The sequence below is a fragment of the Carya illinoinensis genome, chromosome 9 (assembly GCF_018687715.1).
Source record: "Carya illinoinensis cultivar Pawnee chromosome 9, C.illinoinensisPawnee_v1, whole genome shotgun sequence".
NCBI lineage: Eukaryota > Viridiplantae > Streptophyta > Magnoliopsida > Fagales > Juglandaceae > Carya > Carya illinoinensis.
This window is the reverse complement of record NC_056760.1, coordinates 5,613,072-5,637,493: the sequence shown is the minus strand read 5'-3', so window position 1 is coordinate 5,637,493 and position 24,422 is coordinate 5,613,072. Positions and strand designations below refer to the sequence as shown.

Below are 24,422 nucleotides of genomic sequence, written 5' to 3'. Positions count from 1 at the left end.
AAGACTTCAAATAACATTTGTGGTATTAAGATATTTATTGCACGTATTGCACATGAGCTAATGGAAATTATCTTGACTGCCAGGGTAGGCAGCTGTAGTAGACTTCTCAAAATTATTAAGTGGCAACTTATAAGAAAACGTAACAAAGAAAAATACACGGCCGGATGCATGGATGGATCAAAAAGCAGGGATATAATTAAAAGTAGGGTAAAATATGTTAAAAATTAGTACTTTAACTTCGGAGTTCAATATTTTAATCAAGTTGAGGCAAAATAGACTACAAACGCCTCCAAGTTTGCATAAAGTACGTACGTCCATGCATCCAATGATCTACATGCAGGAAGGATAAAATTACCTTTTCTTCTTTTTCCTTTTAAATTATTTTTTATAATCTAACATAGACATATGGCCAAATTTTATTAGAAAATGATTTATACAGGTTTAATATTAGAATAGGTTAAGCCCCGCACAGAAATTTCAAAAAATAATGCGAAACCTACGTAAAATAAAAATATTTTAAAAAAAAAACTCACATTATATATAAATCCAAATTTTCTCAAAATCTATATCTGACTTTTATCAGCCTTTTTTTTATCATGTCGCCACGGAATCCTCGTGCAAAATATATGCAGGATTAATAAACGGTTTTTGGGACAGAAATTTTTGGAATCCACGGAATCGACTGGATCATATTCTCAGATAATAGGCTTACGCACTCAAAGTCTAGGGTGGCTGCGGCTCAACTACAAGGCCGTCTTGACTCTTCATTGGCTGCCGAAGTGCATCGGCGAACTTAATGGCGTCTACACTGGTGAGATGGGAACGTACGCCTCCGTGGTCACTGTTGTCTAAAACATTGTATGCGAGCTTTCGCACATGCGTGGGATCAGTTGATAAGGTTAAAAAATCATTTACAAGATACCAATTATTTGTGATGAGTTATAGCATTTGAGAGATACAAATCGATCGATGATTTGTCATGGAGTGATTTAGGTTTCATATGGATGTTAGCTGGAGATCTCAAATTATCTAAGTTAATTTATAAATAGTAATATTTTGTGGATCCTATTAATAAGATGTGATTGAATTTAAATAAATTGAGATATATATTTGAATGTATGAAATGGATTAAGATAATAAGTTCTATCAGTAATTGGTCTGAAATGGATTAATGTGATCTTGACATCCAAACATAACTTCAGTTTGTTGTTACGCAAAGCAATCAATCATCGATTGTTATGGAATTGTGTTTTGCCTCTTTTTTTTTAATTCAAATTGTCATGGAAAAATTTTCTGTGCGCCAAGAAAATTGAAACCATGTCTGCATAGATGAAGTGAATCCTTCCATAGAACTTGTCACATTGAATTTAATTTGTTGATGCATAAAAAAAAAAAAACACAACAAGCCCGAAAGGGAGAAAGAGTCATTCACGATCTACTATGAAGATTCAGGCTTCAATTTGCGTGGTCTGATGCCCCCGATAGTGTTCCGGTACGGCCATACGGTATTGGTGTGTGATGCCCCCGACCCCTACGTATGGAAACTCGGGAATCGAGACGTCCGGGATGATGACAGCATGAGTCATGCATCCTATCACTAAGTGCCAAGTGTGTATACAAGTAATACATATATAACAAAAATGCAGCGTTATAATTAAAGTCAATCGACTAAGTACCAGAATTTACTTAAATACAAATTTGCTTAAACATAAGCGTACAAAAAATATTACAAATTTCTAGTAACAAAGTCATAAACCAAAACACATAATTTAGAAATAGCAAAAATAATTTCCAACATATACAAGCAAGAGGCATCCAAATCACTCATCCGGCAGAGTTGCCTCCTCAAGCTCAGCCTCCTCATCATCTGTATCAAAATTTACGGTACTGCGGAATGGTACCGCAGGTAAATAATAATCCAAAGAACTCATGAGATAGAAATATATAGCTACAATCAACAAATATGCATGAACTTGATGTCATATGCATGAGACCAAACAATCATACGTCATTTTCTGCCATTTTTATAAAAAATGACCCAACAGAAAATCCACAATTTTTTTAGAAAATGTTCAACATATCTCCATTAATAAAATCTTGCTATTTTTTCAGAAAATGACCCACATAGAAAAATCCATCATTTTCCTAGAAAATGATCCACATGTTCTTTAACCAAAACTTGTCATTTTCCCAGAAAATGACCTATTATCCAATTATCCAATTTTACCGTATACACCCTGATCTTCCATAGGGGTCATCTACATACTATGACTCTCATCGCTACACCGCAGATAACGACTATGCATGTGACTTCGTAACTAGCAATATTCAGCTCCAGCTCAGCACTTACCATGACCAGGCATCCTCTAGCCCCCGCCAGCATAGGAGTCACAGAGCCGGTACGACAGCGTTACAGTATCGTCCGAGCCTATTGTCGCCCAGCAATAACTTAGGGGACATCACTCAGTATATTCCGCTTCCGAATGACCAAAGGAGTTCCATCGAAATAATACCACATCTCGATTTGGGGTCATGATACACAGACACCCAAAATTCCATTTAACACATGAAAACTCAGTTTTCATTTCCAACACATGACATGCATGCAATATGCGAAAACCCAGTTTTCATTTTACAAACATGAATATGCATGCACCATTCACATAAACATGACACGGAACCAATAATCAACAGTCAACCAATCACACAAATAACTCTGTTCTCCAATCCATCCAACTCCTGACTCTTGGAACTCAGTCTGGCACAACCAACCAATTCACAATAAATCAGAGTTAGCGCAAAAATATAATTAAATCTCAAAAGTTCTTTGAAAAAATACTTATAGCGCTATAAAATAATTTTTGAAGGATCATAAAGGTGTAAGAGACAGTGGCAAAGCAACGTAACAGTGCAAAATGCATTATGGTCGTAGGTCTCAAAATATCCACTTTTGAATGGGGATAAACTGAGACTTGGAAATGCTAGGACAGAGCTTAGAGGTGCTAGTAAAGCTAATAGAAGTGGTGATTGGCCATGGGCGGTGGTGCAAACTGCGATTGAAAGCCAAAAAGGCTAAAACGGAAAGTGAGATGGCTGGGCTTCACTGGCGACGGATTGAGGCTAAGGATGGGTGGGTTAGGTAGTTGGAAGGTTGGTGGTGAAGAGGTGGTGGCCAACGGCTGCACGGGGAGGTAAAGACCATGCAGCTTGATGGGCTTCGTGGGAGTAAACGGCTGGGAACTAAGGGCTGAGATTGGTGGAGCATGTTGGCCAGCGAAAAGGGAAGATGTGGTAGTGGGTGGTGGCACCGTTGGGCAGCTAACAGCTACCCAGAAAATGGTCAACCAGATTAGGCTACACAAGGCCAACGGGAAGAGAGAGAGCTTGGGGGTGGTGGTTGGGGTGAGTGAGGTCGCTAGCGTGAGGGGGAGTGGTTGAGGTGGGCGGTGACAATCGGCGGCCCGCGGTGGCTAGGCTAGTGGGAGAGAAACCCATGGAGAGAATGAGAGGGGGCCTGGATTGCGCACGGATTGGGGAAAAACAGAGGAGAAATGAAAAAAGAAAGAAGAAAATGGATAAGGGGAAAAAAAAAAAGAGAAAAAGAAAAAGAGAAAAAAGAAAAAGGAAGGGAAAGAGATAAGGTCCAATTCTCACAACTTGAGTCACCAAAACTGATCCAACGAAAATAAATTTAAAACAGAAAAAATGAATAAATTAATTTAAATGCATTAACTCCCTAAAATAAAATAAATAATAAAAACCAACAACACAATAATTTAAAATCCAAAAATAAACTGATTTAAATTAAAAAATTAATTTAAACACAAAACAATAATTAATACTAAGAGAGCACATCAAATTAAATTTCACAACTTAAAAATCATAAAATAAATCCAACTAAAATTCGATAAATTTCAAACAAGAGAACCAATTTTTTAAATAATTTAAAATACTCATTCAATCAAAATATACCAAAAACTAGGGTATCACATGGTGCTTATTGCTATGGTGGTGTATAGAAAAAAAATGCAAGGATAGTAAGAGATTGAGATAAAGATTTACGTGGTTTGTCATAATGCTTGCGTCCACGGACGTTTGGAGAGAAAAAATCCACCATAATATGCTTGTTTACAATCTCTCACAGCCTCTCATTTCTCATTGTATAATGAAGATCTTGAATATATTTATTGAAGAAGACTCTCTCGCTAGAGCTCCCCTTCAAGAGGTTGAAGAAGAAGTCAAAGTCAAAGAAGAAGCCATCTCATTATCTGGCCGCTTGCATTTTATCTGACCCCTCTCTAAGTGCCATTTACAGTGATGAGGCATCGTCACTTTTACGTGTTTGACCTCTTTCATTTCTTTCTAATTTTTTCTTTTCATTTTCGTCTTTTTCTCCTGACACTATCACCCTTATCTCTTGACACACTCTTCTCCCTTACCTTCATACTTTTCTCCTTGTCTCGTAGTGGTTGTGGCCTGGTGAGCTAGCCTAGATATTTTATCCCTCGCGTAATTAGTGCAGATTCGATGTATTGCACGCACCATCGGGATTAAGTTTTTCATTTGATTTGGCCTCCTATTTCGACAAAGTTTCCTCAGTAGAAGTTATATATTGAGAGTTACGTTGTAAATTTGTGTATATATAGAAATTTGTGAATAAAAGAACTCCTAGAATTTCGTGATAAAGCTATTGATATTCTCAAGCTTGACTAGATGTATTAGAATTCTCATGATCGAAGTACAACATGCATCATGTATATATATAGCGCCCATCAACATATGTGATAATGTGAGTGGAAAAAAAAAAAAAAAAAACCGAAATAGTGGCAAAATTTATTTATAGAAAGAAGATGAACATAAGCTTGAGGACAATAGGCAACATATTCAAAGTTAGAGTAGAGGAAGGAGTTTTAATTGAAGCATTGCCAGTGTGAGATATAAGCAAACCAGCCTCGTCACCTATGCCCACAGCATCATCACCTTCGTAAGGTTGAGAAGTGGCAAGATTGGAAATATTTGAAGTCACATGAATATTGGCACCGCTGTCCGCATACCACTGATGTTGATTAAGATAAGAGGTGTTTGCCTCAGCAACCATGGCAGCTAACTTAGTTGGTGGATGTTGTCCCTGAAAAGAATAATTCATCCAGTTGAAACAATCCAGTGCTTGATCTCCCTCACGTTTGCAGATTTGACATGGAGAGCGAGACCGAGAATCAGGGGAAGGAGCTACATGTGATGATGGCGGTAAATGAGGCAAGGGTTTCCGAAACTGGGAAGGAGTTGCGCCAGAGCCTTTGGATTTTGATGCACCTAAGAAACGATTTTTATTGTTGTTGTTGCGAGCACCTGGTTTGGAGCCGGGTTTACACAAATAGAGAGCATATGATCCGGCCTTGGGTTGAATTGATTGAGTATGAAATTTTTGCATGAGATCATAGTTCAATAATTTAGCAAGAAAATCCGAAAAAGGCATAGACTTCTCCTTAGCAAGTAGCATATATGTAGTGACAAATGAGTGAAAGGAAGAGTTTAAACCATTGAGAACAGAAAGAATCAAATTAGAGTCATCAATAGGTTTCCCAGCAACTGATAATTCATCGGCAAGGGACTTAACTTCATCCAAAAAATTTTGGCAAGAGATGGAGCCTTGTTGTAAAGATTGCAATTTCCTCTTAATAAGAGAAATCCGAGATGTTGAAGGCGCAGCAAACCGTGTGCCAAGGGCCTGCCAAGCAAGCCGAGAAGTCTCCAGTCCATAAATGGTGGAAACCTACGCAAGAGATTGAGATGAAACAATCCAACCAAGCACCGTTAGGTCCTTATACTGCCAAACCACATTAGCAAAATTAAGAATACCTTAGGCCTTCAGTTCGTTGCTATTGAGGAGGATACTGGTCGAAACCATCAACATTCCCGTGAGACCATAGCTTCGAAAAAAAGGAAGCAATTGAGCACTCCATGCAAGAAAGTTAGTACCATCAAGCTTGATGGCAATAACTTGAAATGGAAGATGAAATGTAGCGGAAGAATCTTTAGAAGCAACCATAGGATCAACAAAAGCGTTAGCTATATATGAGTTGTTTTGGTACCATGAAATAATTGGAAATCCAATCTCGAAAGCTTACCAGAGATGAGTATATTATTCGTCTATAAATAACCGAAGCTTATTACAGAAAATCAAGAAAAGAAGATTGCGTAGGATCGTGTAGTTACATGAGATAAGATCGTGTTGTTACATGTGATATCGTTTACAAATATTTAAATACAAGATTTAAAATACAAATTTGTCCAATAGATTGCAGCAGGCCAAACTCCATCATTTTATCAAATTTGAATATTGTCTGGAATGGAATAATGTTTATCCTCAACACCAACTTTGCGCAAGTGAAAAAAGAGTACTCATTATAATCGATCACACTCTTAATTATCAAGAAAAATTATATTTTCTCCCCTTACTTCATCTTGCATATGCCAACAGTAAAATCATGCGTCTTAATAAGGATATATACATGCTTAGTACGATGGTTACACGAGTCACAGGTTAATTTGCCAACTCATGAAGTACCATTAATCCCTGAATTTGTATTTAATTTCCTTCCAAAGAAGGTAGAAATATTAATGAAATCCTATTCTCTGTTTGGCAAAAGAAAGCAGTCCAACTTTAGCAGGTAAAATTCCAAGAAATGTGTTTCTTTTTAGTAGACTAATTACTTATAAAAGAAGTCATGTCTTTGGCGCCCAGCACAAAGGAATTAAAAGATCATATATTTGTAAGCACACTACTGGGCAAGATCGGGCATATTTTCTTCTCTTTCTATTACATATATAATATATTAAGAGCAAAATCTTTTGGAGTAGTGCTACAAACAGAATACGCAATCTTTAACGAGCAGAAGGTGGAGCTTCCCCAAGGAGAAAAGCTGAGAAGAACGCCAGTGAGTTGCTTGGTTTGAAGCAAGGCACTGCATGGCCAGCCCCTCTAAATGTAGCAAACAAAAGCCCCTCGTATTCTTGAAACCAACCACTCACCTGAACCAAAGGCCACTCCTCGCTTAGTGAAAAAGTTAAGAGCACATAATTAATGTTAATTGCGAGGCTATTTCCATCATATTTGAGACGAAAGACACCCAATTATCTAGTGGAGAAAACTTTTTAAGCAGTATAAAATGTGCAAGTGCATATATATAAGACAGACATGATTATCCATATATTAAGATTACTAGCTGTCAATCAATCAATTAAAGAAAGGATTTGATTGTATTGTCAATATCAGTATTAACTAAACCAAAGATACATTTGGATTCTGCATTGACTAATTTAATTTGCCGTCCTGATCTGGATCATCGTAATCATTACCTCTTTCTGGTGGTACCAGGGCCTCCATGCCTTGGTGATGGGCAGTCCCAGTGAACTTAGGCTGTATCTGGTGGACAGTACAGGTACTCTTCCATCCGTGTCTCCACTGAGACACCCACAAAGAAACACCATAATTAAAGATCATGTATTTAATGTGTGTGCGCGTGTCACAATATGAAGAAATTAATATATAATTAGCTAGGTAGCTAGAGCCTAGGGAACATTTACCTATACACCCATATTCTAAGTCCTGCATGAGTAATAAGCTTCTTGTATATAGGGAGAACAGATGGCTTTGAATCATGCCACTCCTCAAATATCTTCATGCTACATCCAAAATTTTAGGTTCAGTGGTAGAATGTTAAGATTAGTGATGGCTATCAACGAAAAATAGAGGGGACAAATTACTTGCAGATGCTCCAGTTCTTGAGCTGGTAGCCATCGCTAACATGTAGAGCCTTCTGAACATCTGGTTTGTTGTAGAATGCTTTTGCATATTCATCAAGGCACGGGTCATAACCACCCATGATTCTTGGTATCTGGCACATCAAAAATCCATCCCGTAAAAATATATCGATTTCCTAGAGTAAATAGCTAGATGCCTAGATCCCTTTCTAATATTATTTTAGAGTCTGATCATGACAGTATTCGAATGTTGTCTCTCATGTACAGAGCTGAAACCGTAATATACCCTTAAAAATCTTAAGAAGTACTGCTCACCATCTTAGATGTGCGCTTCATCATCATAACTGGCAATGATTTGTCATCTGAACCAGCTGAATTGCCAATGCAGACTGAAGTGTAGAGGCTATAGATATCAATCTCCTTGTACTGTTTGAGTACTTCATCAACGCCTTCCCTACAATCATTGTTGCTCCATGTATCATTGCCCTCGAAATCACAGCTTTCTCTGATTATTTTATGAGTCTCATCTGATATCACAGCATGGCTCCAAGCATAATCCACTAAGCCTCTCCAGTCCTCGGCATCAGATGTTTCGGGATTACCCAACTGCATGCAGTTTGGGAAAGATTACTAATGAAGTTCGCACGCCATGTATATTTCTCAAAAATAAGAAATACGCGTCCCTAAGTTTGAACATGCATGGGCTTGAAATGTGTATAATTCTAAACTTTATTTTTAAGGATCATACCAAAATACCCTGGAGATCTATTTGAAGGGAATTAGGATCCTTGTTCATGTCATATATGAGCTCAGCAAGCTCTGGAACATATTTTCCTGTTGATGTGGGGATCGAGTCTGATCAGTATATGATTTATAGGAGTTCATGAGTTAAAATGTAGCTGCAATCGTTTGGTAAAAAATGCAATACCTGCATAGCTTTCCCCTGCAATGTAAAAGGTTCGCTCTCTATATGATGGGAATTTGAGGAACCAATTGTGGAGGAAAATATAAGCATCTTTTGCTGTAATAAATTCCCCATATATATCATTTGACAGCAACCAAAATGGGATCGATCAGAATAATTAGCTTGTAATACGAGTAATTAGTACAGAAACATGACAAAGACATACGTCAAGATTGAATTCAGAAATGGAACGAAAGAATACAAGCTTACCACGTAATTAAGATTAAAAGAAAGCTTTATTAATTACCAAAAATAAAAAATAAAAATTGAACTATTACCTTGAAACTAAAATGGCATCTTAATTCGATAATTAATAAAGGTTGGAGGGATATGCTTCTCGCAATATCCCACCTAAGTGCATGCGCATATCTTATTTACTGACAAAAATAAATAAATAAATAAACTACATCATGCGCATGATCAAATCATGGTCCTCACCAGTAAAATCGTCGCCCAGATTATTGTAATCACTAGTTGTATTTGAGTATGAAAAGCCGACACCAATCGGAGATTCCAGGAACAACATGTTGGCTTCTGCATCATCATCAGCATCTAATTAAGATAATATTAATTAGGTCCCTAGCTCTAGCTAAAGTCTCCCTCCGCCCTTGATTAAAAAAAAATACTACATAGTGGCCGTCTAGAGCTATGCAGGGATTATAATATTGAGAATATATATATAGTACTGTTGATCTGATGATCTCATACTTGTATTCCATGAGTAGGGATTATGTTTCAGTCCATTCCCATGGGTGTCCACTATAAAGGGACCAATTTCTTGTGTTGCTCCATATCCCACAGAAGAGCACCCAGGACCTGAAAGGTACGTGAAACCCGCGTTAATGTCACCTTAGCAGAGCGCATAATTAAATTAATTAATAAACATACACACACAAAAAAGATACTCGCACTCATAATTACAATCATCTTGTTTTTTTATTTTTTTAATGGAGGGTGGACTGTCTAGCTAGCTAAAAGACTACGCAACATTAAAATTCGAAGGGAAAAGTAACTGCGCTTTCTTCCATGCATATACATGCCTAAAAATATTATATATGGCAGATTATATATAGCTATATATGTTTGATTCGGTCAAAAGATTTGTTCTGCACAATGGATGGCCTTAAGCAAGATGAAGACTAAAGGAAGTTTTATATATCCGCGCGCATAGGATAGTACGTAGGTCATCTAACCCTACATATATCATGATGATCGGTTCAAAATTCAAAGTTTTTCTCCCTACGTTCAATCATTAATCAGCTCTTCCCACAAGGCCGTCTAGAGCTAGGCAACCATCGTTGAGGGCCGGATCGATCGATCATGATCATGAAGGTACACCGTACCACAGATTTTTAATGGACTAAGATGATATATATATACTAGTTGTAGTACTATATAATATGCTTACCTCCATTGAGCCACAGCACCAATGGTTTTTCATCAGGCCGAGCCGAGGCCTCATAGAACCAGTAAAAGAGTGCCCTTCCATTTGCTTCATTTACCGTAACGTAGCCAGCATAATGCCTGAAGGCTACATTAGGTTGTGCAGGCAAGTCAGTCACAAGATCCCCATTCCCTCCTGATGTCCCTTTCTTCCCAATATCCCATAATTCCAAACGTCTATGGTCACAAACAACAGGCTTTACAGCCAGAAGAACAGTAAGAGCTAGTAGAGTACTGCGGAGATCAACTGTCGTCTTTGATACAAAATCCATATATACTGATACTGGAAGTACCAAATTATTATATATATAGAGAGCTTCCAGATATAACTGCAAGACGATGAAACACAAGCGAAGCCGCATGCCTATTTATACCCATTGGGGGGCTACTAATTGCATTAATATTAATTGATCTCTAGATTATATAAAGTAATTATTATGAAATTAGAAACGCTAGACACCGACACGGATGAGTGTCGTCCCACGTGGTAACCTATTTTGTTTAGTCGGTTAGGCAATCTTAGCTAGCCTATGGCATCTGATGTGGAATTTGGGGCAGCTTTTAGAGCATTCTTAATTGCTTTAATTTGAGATGGATGAGTGGAAGATCCATTGTTGTCGAAATAAATAGTCAGATGAACAGATCTTGAATGAGTTTCGTGCCATGTTCCTTTTGTTTTCTAATAGCTAAGCAGATCAGTAGATAGCACTAATTAATAGGCACATATGCGTCTGTGGTGGAAACTAAAAAAGTGGAAAAGAAAAAAGAATTCAATACCAAGCATATATATTATACCCACATACATATATATATATACACACGCATTACATAAAATAAAGAGATTGATCTTTAAATACAAATAACAGTTTCAAAAATTCTATATATAGAGTTACTTTTGTGTATTATTTGCATATTCTATTAATGTGATTGGTTACATTACCTTTTTTTAATATAAAAAATTGTTTTCATCAATCGAATTAATGGAGTATGCTATAAGTATGTAAAAGTGACTATATATAAAAGAACTCTTATATAAATTATTAATCCCGAGTTTTCAATTCGTAGAAAGAAGTGCATGCATAAATGATCGATATAAAAGAACTAGCTAGTTAATTAGTTGTAATTATCTAGTAATAATTAGATTCGATCTGATCTAATTCTAGATTTGACCACTAATTCTTCCCTTACCAAGATATCAATTGAACAATTCCCATTCTATTTTGATCTAAAAGATTATCAACTAGCTAGTGCAAAAGAATTCAATTTCCGTTTTAAACCTTCAAGTCGTTCCAAAGTTTTTCACATTGGATTTGAGGGGCATATAATTTAGAGTACTAACTACATCCATTTTTCAATTAATCATATATCTATAAATTCATTATATATATATACACATCACCATGCATCGAATATTGAACCGTACGCTAATCAATTCATGTAGATTTCCTTAGTTTATTTTTCAACAGTGGGACATCATGTCTTTCCTGAATTGAGTACTTTTCTTCTTCTTCATTAACACCTCGAAGGGAAATACAATTCAAGACCTCAACTCCCACCTTTTGCTACAGAGGGAGAAACGCACCCATGCATGGAATTAGAACTCACAATCTCTTCCTCAGATTTTTCTACGAATAAAGGAAGATCAACGTATTTACGAATTAACCATGCGCTTAATTAATTAACTTCTCTTTCCTTTAGATCATGATTCTCTCCCTGCTGCTTTCTCAATATATTTCATCCTCTCACAAACTACATCATCATATTTTTTCAATATTTTATGAAATGAGTTCTGCTACATACAGTCATTTTTGCGTACTCCACTCATGAAATGATTGACCAAAGCAGCTTTTTTATATTAAAAAAAGTGACGCTGCCAATTACATCAGTGGAGTACACAAAAATGACTACACAATATTGAATTTTTTATACAACAAACATTATGGGTCTAATAATCTTTTTTTTTTTTAAAAAAAAAAAACAAAGTAGTAATAATTACACTTTTCACTTATGATGTTCACTATAATGTTGATTTTACTATAATCTAGCAATATAATGTTTACATGACTTTTCACTTAATAATTACATGGCTTCTAGTTTCAATATATATATTGTTAAAAATGCACGCGTGTACCTACATATAATACATACATGTATATATATTATGTACATATATGAAGTGTCAGGTGAAAATTAAAGCACTAATTTATGATCTTCGCCCTAAACGTACGGCCTGCTAGCCACCCACCACGCTAGCTCCATGAGAAGAAGTTTGTGCGTACATCTTCTCTCTCTGTCTATCTTCCCTCCCAAAATTAGGGTAAAAGTTATTTCCTTGCGTAATTTTCGGGGCTTCGAGATTCTGGATCGATCCTGTGATCTTCTTATAAAATATTTAAACTCTAGATCGATGATCATAACTGCTGGTGATCTTGCATTCCATTGCATGTCGTGATAACCTTACAATAAGTTTGTTGTTGGTTCTCACAAGCTAGAGGGTATATATATATATACGATCTTTGCAATGGTAATAAACCCATATATCAGCTAATTATTAATGGAGTACTCCCTTATATATAATTAATTAGGTTAATTGCTCGAATTTTAATGAAATTTCTAACAGCCTGAGATTAATGAAGAAATATTCCTAATCATGTGACGCCACCTTGGCTATGCATATGTACCTTATCTTTTTTTAATGTACTGGAACTTATCAAAATAAATAGAAGGACATAATGGATAGTTAAAAATAAAATTAAAAAAAATTAAAAAAAAAGAAAGAAAAAAGAAAAGAAAAGAAAGAAGAAGCAGATCAAGAAGAATTCAGAGGACAGAAATTCTTTCATTATGCTTGTAAGTTGTCGCTACATGACTTTTTTGTTTATTTGCAAAGTCCCAGTCCAATATTCTTCTTTCTCTTTCACATGACATAAAGGTATCAGATTAAGGGACCAAATCACGAGAAATTAAACCTGGAGGGGGAAAAGAATTAAAAGAGAATAAAGGAGATCATCAGGTTTCCAAAATTCAAAGATTTCGATCCAATGAGCTAATCAAATTAATTTTATTCTCTATTAATATATACTAAACCATGCATTTAATATACTGGTTCTAATCAGTACCCATATATTACTGATTAAAGAAGAAAATATTCTGTATATATATATATTGTTCAATAGAATATTTTTTCTCCATAAAAAAAAAAAAAAAAGAATATTTTTTCCTTTTATATATAATATTCCACTTTTAGCAAGTGATTTTAAACTATAAGGTCCGCTTTTGATCAACAATCAGATATACATCATAGACAAAATTAAAGGAATTTATCGGGCGGTATAAGCAGTAGATCACAATGAAATCCCAAATCCTTAAGAGTTGGTTCAAGTGGTAAAGAGGTTGGTCTTGGTGGTATACTTCTTCCAAATTTAATGTTCAAATCCTCTTAGATATAAACAATTCCTACATAAGAGTTATTAGATTGGAAGATTTTTTTTTTGAATTACCGTCCGGCATGCACTTGAGGGAAAATTCTAATTGCCGAGAACATTCTTGGGATTAGTCAGGATACATACCTGGACACCTAGTGCCCAATAAATTTTTTTCTTTTTTTAAAAAAAGAAAAGATAATGCATACCCATGATATAAACATAATTGATCTTTAATCTCTAGGTAAATTGTATACACGTTATTGTCCAGCTAGCTCTTAGTACGCAGTTCCTTACATAACTAAAACATGTTTGGAGTATATATACGCTTGATTATATATATATATAGACTGGAATCGATGTTATTTCATTATGTTTATTGTTTGCAAAATATTTCTAAGTACATACTCATCTCGATCGGTATTATATATCCTTTTTTAACCTTAATTTCTTAAAACATATGAAAACTAATTAGCATGGGTACGTACCTAATCTTTGATCACATTATTAATAACAGGCCGACGCATGCATCGTCCTTATCTTTTGCAGCAGAAAATGGCCACCAACAAAGGAACTTTCCCCATGCATCTATCTTGATCTTAGTATTGGCCCTTTTTTTTATTGTTTTGCTATCATTTTATGCCCGAATTGGTTAACCAAAATTAAAAAGATTATCTCATCTCATCATTACAACTTTTTTAAATTCTCATACAAAATATAATAAATAATTTAACTTTTTCAAATCTCAATACAAAATTAATATTAAAAAATTATATTATAATAATATTTTATTTATTACTATTCAAAACATATTATCTCATCTTTGTAACTAAACGGGACTAAGTGTTGGCTTAAATGGATATCCACCTACATGTAGTAAATATACGATGGATACCTAAAGGGTCTAACTTCTCTCACGTGACATATTATCTTCATTTAATTTCCGGCTTTCCAGACTGGATCGCCTGGTATTGAACGACCAAATCTGAAATCAGTACTACTCTGATCAAAGTTGAGATAAAGCGCACTAATCTTTAACGTAACATCACCCTTCGAAAGTGAAGACGGTGGTGTCAAATCTGCTACAACCCACCAGACACTAAAGGGACCATGCAGAACAATTTTTGGGGAATCCCATTCTTAATTTACAGTACCACTTCCTATGATCAACTTAGGTTTTCCATCCTCAATTAATGGATCGATGCTTGATTAGACTCATCATCATCCTTTTGTACAGCTACTGATCTATTTTGTTTTCTAATTATAATTAGTTTGAAAACTTTAATCGATATTTAATAGCAATCACTCTTAATTTGATACAAATCTTTGATGTATGAAAAATGCTCGATCGTGAAGTATTTCAATCCCGAGTTCCAACCGCATGATATGGTACGACCAAAGCCATTCATCCGAACTTCTACTACCCCTAATTTGGCAGGGAAGCACTTTCAAGTAATCGAGCCTTTGTTGTATGGGAGCCATTGGTGCATGCTAGCTTCTATTTGAGTGGTTCTCTGACTATAATGAAGCATAGAAAGACATTTTTATATGGGACTCACTTTGCATAAAGCTCTAGATCATTGACTGAATATATATTAGATTTTGATAAGCCTCACTTAAAGTGCCAGTGTATGTTTCTTGGAATATGCATGATGATCTAACCAATGGACTTCAAGTACGTACTTGACATAAATATATAGCACAAATTTTTGTTTTTTGCATTTTGTTTGGTAGGTATGAGTGTTATCAACTTCATCATGACCTAGCTAGCTAGAGAGTACGACTCATGTGGAGATCAGTAGTGATAGATTATGATTGGAAATAGTGCTGTCACGAGTATTATCTGAACGTACCCATTCATCACGAAAGTCGATCGACTTCAATACAATGAAACCATGCATGAATGTTGTTGATGATGCATGTTAGATATATAACATGGAACTCTAAGATTATCAATCTTCTTTTCTTTCTATCTTTTGGATAAATGAGATAATCTCATTTCATGAGAAGAAACATATATATGTAGATCAAATAATTAGGCACGTAGCCAACAAACCAAATCCCAAGGGAAAGACGTACATCACTAGCTATAAGAAAAACTAATATCTATAACGAATTATTTGTGACGGGAATAGACTTATTTTGATAAAAAATTATCACATTAACAAATAAAAATAATTAACAATAAATAAATAATTTTTTTATAGCGGCTCCTGCAGATGGGAGGATGCAGATGGAGATGATGGTAATTAGAGCATTGGCAATGGATTTTTTATCTTCATTTTTATTTTTAAATTTGAAAAATATGCCCTTAAAATCATCTACATTGACTTATTCATATGTAAAATTTTAAATAACTTGCTACAGTTATTATTCAAACATAAAGACCACCTTTTCATTCTTCAAACTATATTTTTATTATTTTTTCTCTCTCCTCCCAACTCTCTCTTTTTCTCTCTTTTCTTTTTTCTTTTCTCTCTTTATTATTTTATTATTATTTGATCAAAAAATATAGGAATTTTTTTTCATATTAAAAATCAATCTTCAAAATATGTAATTTTACACATAAAAATAGAAAATCCATTACCAATACTCTTAGTCTGCTAGCTATCATTAAACTTCTGCAAAATGCTACCTACGTACCTACGGATCAGACCACCGGAACTATATATATATATATGCATGTTCCATCCTGCATGCATACTTCTAGTTAACACTATGTTCTTTTAAAGAAAAAAAAAAGTTAACACTATGTTAGCTCTTCCTAGCTAGCTAGCTAGCTAGTTAATATATATATATTTATATTGAACCATCTTCTGGATAAGTGGCCGGCATTCATCATACATATAATTAATCAAACATTCGGATTGCAGCATTATATATATCCGATCAACCGAACCCAATTGTGCGAAACGGATAAACCTTATACAAGCATGCAGTACTGATGATCTTACTGTCATCTAAGAGCATGCAATGAATACTTCTTTTCTTTTTTTCTTTTTCTTTGGAAATTTGTCCACGCATCCAACACCACTGGAAGCTGGCAGTCTTCGTCCCAAATATATCTTTGCCGTTTGTTCGTACGTAATATATATATATATATATATATATATCTTTCCAAAATACATTATATATATAGATATAGCGCGCATGATCATGATTACCTTCGAGCGAAGAACCAGGATCAATAATAATAATCAACTTCCTCCAATTAACTTCAGTCAGATTTGAGAATTTAGGAAGAGAGTAAAGGCGGGTGAGGCCAAAAGGGAACCGCCATTTTTTACTTGGGTTTGTTGTTCCCATGCATGCAAACCATTGAGCAAATAAGCTACTGCTAGGCACATATATAGATCATGCCCATCATTGATTGCATCTGATCATATGCCCAATACAATCGTGTTCTTATAATTAAGCTTCTTGAGGTTACTTACATGCAATAGAGATTATCAGTAAACAAACATTACTAGGGCTGATTGCAATTTTACCTAACTTCAACAGCCAATTAATTATTAGATCTGACACGAGGCTTCATTAATTTCAGCTATCTTTTCTTCAAAAGAAAAAAGAAAAAGAAAAAGCATCAGATTTAGCTAGCTAGCAGTCCATGATCATGTGTTGCATGCACTTTTTAGCTAGGCTACCTTACCTTGAATCCCATTCTTACATATCCATGGCAGGGCTAAAGGCTAACCTAGGAATTAAACCCATTCAAACATGGAATTTCTGACACACCTGACTGTGACTTATATATAGCATCTTGCAAACCGATAACGACCATAAAAATATTCGATCCTACGAAGACTTGACACATGAGAATCATATGCTCAACAATGATGTATGATGTTAGGTCGACGTACCAAAGGGTCCAGCTAGCTAGCTAATTACACACGAGTTTTCACCGAGTTTATATAATATATAAGATCTATATTTTGTATTTTTTGTTATAAAAAAACTTAAGGCAGTATTTATTTATAAAAAACAATAACTTATACTTTTGTACAGTTTTAATAGTTAAGATCAGAGAGGAAATGTAAATAACGAATTATTAGGCTGTGTTTAGACGCTGAAGTGATCTCATATGATTGAATAATTGAGCTGATCTATAAATTGTAGTGTTTTTTTAGTCTCATTGAGATCATATGTTTGAATTTATCAAATAGGTTGAGATGAATTTAACTTTTCATGATAAATGAAAAAGTAATAAGTCTCATCAATAATTAGTTTGAGATATATACATATATTTATCTTTAACAACAAAGCATAACCTCAATAAAATCTCAACTACCAAATATCAAGATTGGTGCACATTAATATAACTTTTGATATATGGTTAATGTGTAATATTTTTTTCTAAACTTCGACTTCATTCACGAGAATCAAGTTGGACAAAAAAGAAATTGTAATCTGATGACAATAAACCACTAACCATATAAGAATGATGTGAAGAAAACAATACAAATTAGCCGAACTCATCCCAATAGGGTTCGCTTGCCCAAAAGGGTTCCGTCTGCTTGAGTTCATGGGCTGCATTAATATATGTTCTCACTTCGGCGAGTTGATGGGCATTTGCATCCTGATCCATTTAATTTGAGTTTTCCAATAATATTGTACTACGTGCGAGGGAGATGGGAGAGTGGGCTTTGTTACAGATCATCCGAATGTGAGCAAAAAATAGCTCTTGTATGCAGAGGCAAAAGAGCCCAATTAAATTTGTATTAGGTTGAGAACTAAATTCTTAAGAAAAAGTCTAATTATAAGTATACTTGTATATTAATATATGCACTAATTTATTGTATTTGATCAAAAACTAGATTTTATTTAAAACAGTACTAATTTAAATTTTAAGTATGAAAGAATCAGTATTAGTATGTAAATTAGTACGCGACTTTGCTTGTATATAGCAAAACTCAATTCATATAGAATTGCACTACTAAATTATGAAATTATCATTGATCTTAAAAACTGATGAGAATATATATATATATATATTTTATATCTTAATGCTCTCCTCATTTGTAGGCTAAAATTTTTCCCAATGAGTAAACTCAACAAGTGAAATATTTAATTAAATGAAAGCAAAGTGTACATTAAGGTTCAAACTCAAGATCTACTCTGATACTATGTAAAATTATCAATATTTTCAAAAATTTAAATTAATAAAAAGATGTAAATTTTATTATTTATTTTATATTTTAACATAAATCCTCTTGTTATGATTGTGATTAATATGGTCAATGAGAAGCTTAACTTGACAACAAATATGTAGCTTGTGTGAAAACATATTCTAATTTTACATGCCTATCATGTTTTGATAATGTAGTTAATCTTTCATATCCATGCAGGTAACATATGAACATACGCAGTCTCTCCATGACATAATTAGTAAAGTGCTTGCATCTTTTATTTATAAGTCAATGTGGATAAGAATAATATTAGATATAGTTATTGGTTATACAAGTTCCAGACATTTTAAAAAAATAATAATAAAGTACACTATACTAAAAATTTATTTTCTCGTATAAATCACAAATTTGCTTATTTGCTTTTGCATTACGTATAGTTTGATAGTGAGATGAAAATTTTGAATTTTAAGATAAAATATTAAAATATTAAATTTTAATATTATTATTTTTTAAAATTTAAAAAATTTTAATTATTTATTATATTTTATATAAAAATTCGAAAAAATTATAATAATAAAATAAAAATTTAAAATTTGAAATAAAAATTTTGATGCCAAACCGAACCATAACTCCAGATATCGTTTAATTTCTTCGTAAAACTGTACAAGACAAACCGGGACGAACTATCGAAGATCGAACCGGGCCCAACAAGGCTGCATCCAAAAGAAAGGAAGAAAAAAGCCCGGAACTCGACGCAATCTCACAGACGGAAGTTGTTGCCCGCAAGCAACTCCTTCTTTACAGTTTCGGACGTCGGGGCGAAAAAAAAATCAACGTTACAAGGTACCTTTGCTTCTCAATTTTCTTGGAAACAAAGAAAACTCGAATCCCAGGCGAAAGCTTTCTACTCCGCGTCAGTTCCATACATTATCTCGTTTGGAGAGAACCGGGGTTTGAGATTAGGAAAATCTCTCTCTTTTTGCCAGCATTTTGGCCAGTCTAGGGATTTTTTCTACCAGTCCTACCCGAATGCAACAGTCTCTGATTTTGTATTCTGTAGGGGAAACCGTTGTGGGGATGACTCTGAACACGGTGCACTGATGTCACTATTCTGGACTGTGATTCGTCAGCTTGCAGAGATCGGAGCAATGGTAATTATTCTTTTAAAAATCCTCCGCCTTTAATTAATTGGGGGTGGTTATTTTGATTCTTTAAAGTAAATGGAAGTGTTTATGTGCGTGGCATTATAGTCTCTGTTTGGTTGGGAGAAACTTAGAGGAAGAAAGGAAGTTGGCAATTTGGCAGAAGCGTTTCTTGTATTGTTTCGAATATGAGAAGTAAAATTCCAAACTCAAGGGATGAAAGTAGGTTCAGTGGAGTGGTGGTTTGTTGTTTAGGTTCTAGATATTGGAAAATGATAGGTTCAAAGATGACATAATTTCATATTCTTTTTGACCTTTATTTCCTTGGCAACCAAACAGAGAACTTAGGATGGGAAATGAAGAAGTGTAAGTTGCATGGGGTGTATTAACGTGGCATAAATACTTTGGTAATTGACGTTGTGATTTTTCCTTTATTTATCTGCACTCAGGCCACATCAAAGAAAGTGATTACGAAAGAAGAGTGGGAGAAAAAGCTCAACGATGTAAAGATTAGGAAAGAAGACGTGAATAAATTGGTGATGAATTTCCTTGTCACGGAAGGTTTTGTTGATGCTGCTGAAAAATTCCGTATCGAATCTGGAACTGCACGTATCCTTGGTTTATAATGATTGCCTCTCTCTCTCTCTCTCTCTCTCTCAGAGTGTCTAGTGCTATCTTGTTAATTCTTATGCATAAATAGCAGATATAGATCTTGCAACAATTACAGATCGCATGGCAGTTAAAAAGGCGGTTCAGTGTGGTAATGTGGAGGACGCAATTGAGAAAGTTAATGACTTAAATCCTGAGGTTGGATATCCTAATCTATAGCTTATTGCTGATCCTTTGGCATATTACACCTGTTCTGCCGACAGTTGGGAAATCACATCTTATAAATCACCTCTATAATATAGGATTTTGTAGTTGCATATTTAAGTTATTTGTTAATTTAGGACTATTCTCGTTTGTTTTGTCGCAGTTGACTTGATCACAACCTATATTCAATCAATACGGCTTATAAAATGAATGAATCATGCAACTGTATCAAATTAGGTAGTCATGTTGCTTGTTATCCATGCTTCCCTCACTTCATTATGGATATATTAATTTCAGGCAAAATTGTTATTGTTGTAGATAGAAAATATAGCTACAACTCAAGTGGTCGATATTTGTTTTTCATGTAGGGAAGCAGTTATATCCCTAGCACTTAGCAGTTTTTTTATATTTTTCGTCACACCATTTAGTTCCTTAATGTTGTTGTCGAGTGGATTCAATTGTTTGAGGCTTGAAAGCATCAAACAGGAATTCACTTATTTCTGGTCCTATATTTGTAGGGGCAAAGAATCTGGCAGATTTATTCTGTTACAGGTACTTCTGTAATCAGCCTGACTGCCATTTAGCTTGCTAGAGAATGTATGGGATGCCTGTATATCTGCACAAAGTCCCTTGCTGATTGGTTGTTGAAAAGCACCTCAAAAGTTTGTGGATACGTCTAGAAATAAGAATAAGTTGCCATTCATGCCCATTAAATAGCCCCAACTTCCTTCTAGAATTCTTCTCAAATAGACAGGTACTAGGTTGTTTTAAAGAATGCAACACATCCAGATACAAGAGCTTCCCATGAGATCATATACCTGTTGTTAGGCTCATGGCACCAAGGTTTGACCGCCAGAAGGAATTCATCTTTACTGATGAAGGTGTGTCCTTTGTGCTCTGCAAAACCTTTTCCCATTTGAGGAATTGTAGCTTCTTCTTTTTCTAAATCACTTTTGAGTAGGTGAGACAACAAAGGAGGCCTACATTTGAGTACCAAAAAATCCTCAAAAACACAAAGAATCAGCCTAAACAACGCAAGCTACTATATTACTCAATCTTTAAGTTACTTATCTGTATCATATTGCCCTCATGGTATTACAGAAACAGGAAAAACCTTCTAGATGAGGAATTTTCATCTGATCTGGGATAAGCAATAGTACTTGCACGTAATTTTACATATTAAATTCATTTTTTGAGAAGTTTGCTTGTTTATTTATATGCTGTTTTCTATTTGTTAACTTGCTGCTGAGAATCTAAACTGGAACCTTGAGAAAATAATTATGTTATGCCCATTCTCTTGTCCAAATCGAGAACATGCGTAACTGGTATCTTTGATATTTAACGATGTAGGCTGTTCATCTGAAGTTTTCTCATAATTTCATTGAGCCAATCGTTTCTAATTTCAGGTTTAATTGCTATTATGTGGAAATTTAATGTGCAGATACTGGACACAAATCCCCACTTGTTTTTCCATCTCCAACAGCAAAGATTCATAGAGTTAATTCGGAATGGGAAAATAGAAGAGGCTCTAGAGTTTGCCCAGGAGGAGCTTGCACCAAGGGGAGAAGAAAATGTGTGACTTCATTCTTTATGACCATTGCGGTTTCAAGTCATGCATGTATATTTGATTTCAAAGTCTGTTCTGGTTTCATTGTTCATGATTTGATGAAGTTCATTGTTGCCATCCCTGCATGATACTAGTGAAAGTTGAAATGTTGAATATAGTGGCAAATATGAAGATAGGTGTCTCTTCATAGAACTTCATAAGTGGCAACTATATGAGCATTCACCTTTGTTTCATTGGATAAAATTTAGTTCTAATATTTGGCCTAAGAAAATTTGTGGTCTACAGCAAAGCTTTCTAGAAGAGTTGGAGAGGACTGTTTCACTTCTCGCTTTTGAAGATGTTTCCAATTGTCCTGTTGGAGAGCTTCTGGACATATCACAGCGGCTAAAGACTGCTAGTGAGGTGAATGCAGCCATCCTTACCAGCCAGAGTCATGAAAAAGGTTAGCGTGTTTGCCATCTTATCTTTAATAGCAATAAAAGTACCAGGGATCTTGTTAGGATACGTGGTTTTCTCGTTGTAAAGTATTGTTGCCAGATCTTTAATATATATATATATATGACTGCAAAAAATCATATAATTTTCAACAAATTTCTTCATCCTCCTAGACTCCCAATTTAATTTGGGTCTATGTCACCATCTTCCTACAGATGGTCGTGAGTCTTGAACCTATTCTGCTTGAATGAAGAATTTGGGTAAAATTGGCAAGTTTTGTTTGGACGGTGACATTCTGTGTACATAGAAATGAAGACCTGTGTGAATTGGGAATGACAGCACATTTTAAGTTAGCCCTTTTTCTTTTTAACTTCTACTCTTATTGTCAATTTTCAATAATTTTATGTCATACGGATTCCATAGAATGCTTATAACAAAACAAAGCAAAACAAAGCAATGCAAGTGACCTTGTATAACTGCGAACTTTGGTTGTTGGGAGTTGGATCTTTTGGTTTGTAAGCAATGTTTTTCTCAAATGCTACATGTCGCTTTCGGTAGTCATTGCTAATTTAGCTCACCTAACTTTTTTTAATTAACGTAAATCTCCAAATTAATGATTTCTTTATAATTTGGTTGTAACTACAGACCCAAAGCTTCCCAGCTTGTTAAAGATGCTGATATGGGCCCAAAACCAGCTTGATAAGAAGGCTGCTTATCCTCACATTAACGACTTGTCTACGGCCATACTTGAAGACCCTGCCATCTGAGAAGGGGCCATGCTTGAAGACCCTGCTCTCTGAAAAGTAAAACTCGGTGTGACCTCGGGTCCGAGAGTGGAGGTGTAGGCGTTTAGACTTTAGATCAAGTTTGGTGTAATTGAACGTGATGTATGCAATTTCATTTGAAAAAAGAGGGTATCTAGTCGTCTCTTGCCTGTCATTCAGATTGGATTTAATTCCTTTCCTAAAGCTTTTTAGTGGCCTTATTCTGTTGTACAAACGATTTTGAATGTTGTCTCATTATTACATTCATTACTTAGGTGGTTGAGAATTTCTCTAAAATCCAATTTGATGAAGAATGGATGAGCTGAAGTTGATACAATTTAATCTCGTTGTTATGCTGTCTACCATATTATGGAGAACTAAGATTTATGCTAGAGCTCTGTAAAAGGACCTCTTTTTGCCATGTTTGTCACTCAGTAATACAAAATTCGCACATTTCCAGGCAAATGATACAATCATTGACTAGCAATGTTCCCCTGATCACGAAAACTGTGTTCCTTATTTACCAAGTGAAAAACATAAACTGAAGCAAAGCACATAAATATGCAAATGCGGATGCAGTCTAAAATTGAAACAAATTGAAACAGCATGAAACTGCTCTTTACCCCTTGGCACACTCAACTTTGACCCAGACAACATACACCCAAGCAGTCTTTTTAATATCTGGAAAATCCTGAGATTTTGCACGTTTAAATTCATTTCCTCCCTTTCCCAAATTGCCACAGCCATCATCAAAATTGAGAGCGTAACTGGAAGGATCATACTGGAACTTGAGCTGCTGCTGCTTTCCTGCATTCTTGACGGCCTTCTTCACTGCCGCTCTCATCCTCCAGAATAGACTCCTGCATTGCTTCTTACTGTAAGCACTCACCCACTCTAAACTTCCACCCAAACCCATATCTATCGGCATCTAGCAGTCTCGATATAAAACCCAGTTCTTCTTTTTTCAAATGGCTTCAGTTGA

At 35.1% G+C, this 24,422-nt stretch overlaps 2 protein-coding genes across 3 annotated transcripts; one reads left to right on the top strand and one right to left on the bottom strand.

Annotated features, from left to right (window-relative positions):
• Positions 1-6,677: 6,677 nt before the first annotated feature.
• LOC122276657 (serine carboxypeptidase-like 31) lies at positions 6,678-10,520 on the bottom strand. 2 transcript variants are annotated; one of them, XM_043086532.1, is made up of 10 exons: positions 10,137-10,520; positions 9,437-9,544; positions 9,167-9,280; positions 8,693-8,785; positions 8,513-8,598; positions 8,080-8,370; positions 7,768-7,898; positions 7,588-7,686; positions 7,360-7,465; positions 6,678-7,032 (listed from the first exon to the last, which is right to left on the bottom strand). In XM_043086532.1, exons 1-10 carry the CDS (start codon positions 10,441-10,443, stop codon positions 6,886-6,888), a joined length of 1,482 nt encoding a protein of 493 aa, XP_042942466.1. In that variant the 5' UTR covers positions 10,444-10,520; the 3' UTR covers positions 6,678-6,885. The 2 variants fall into 2 exon arrangements, with proteins under 2 accessions (XP_042942466.1, XP_042942467.1); XM_043086533.1 differs by having other exon boundaries at positions 9,167-9,262; positions 10,137-10,519.
• An 8,891-nt stretch (positions 10,521-19,411) lies between these two features.
• LOC122276658 (protein GID8 homolog) lies at positions 19,412-23,782 on the top strand. The gene is made up of 7 exons (XM_043086534.1): positions 19,412-19,562; positions 19,780-19,870; positions 20,311-20,470; positions 20,562-20,668; positions 22,116-22,247; positions 22,527-22,683; positions 23,322-23,782. The coding sequence occupies exons 2-7, from the start codon at positions 19,820-19,822 to the stop codon at positions 23,441-23,443; spliced, it is 729 nt and encodes a 242-aa protein (XP_042942468.1). The 5' UTR covers positions 19,412-19,562; positions 19,780-19,819; the 3' UTR covers positions 23,444-23,782.
• Positions 23,783-24,422: the final 640 nt, after the last annotated feature.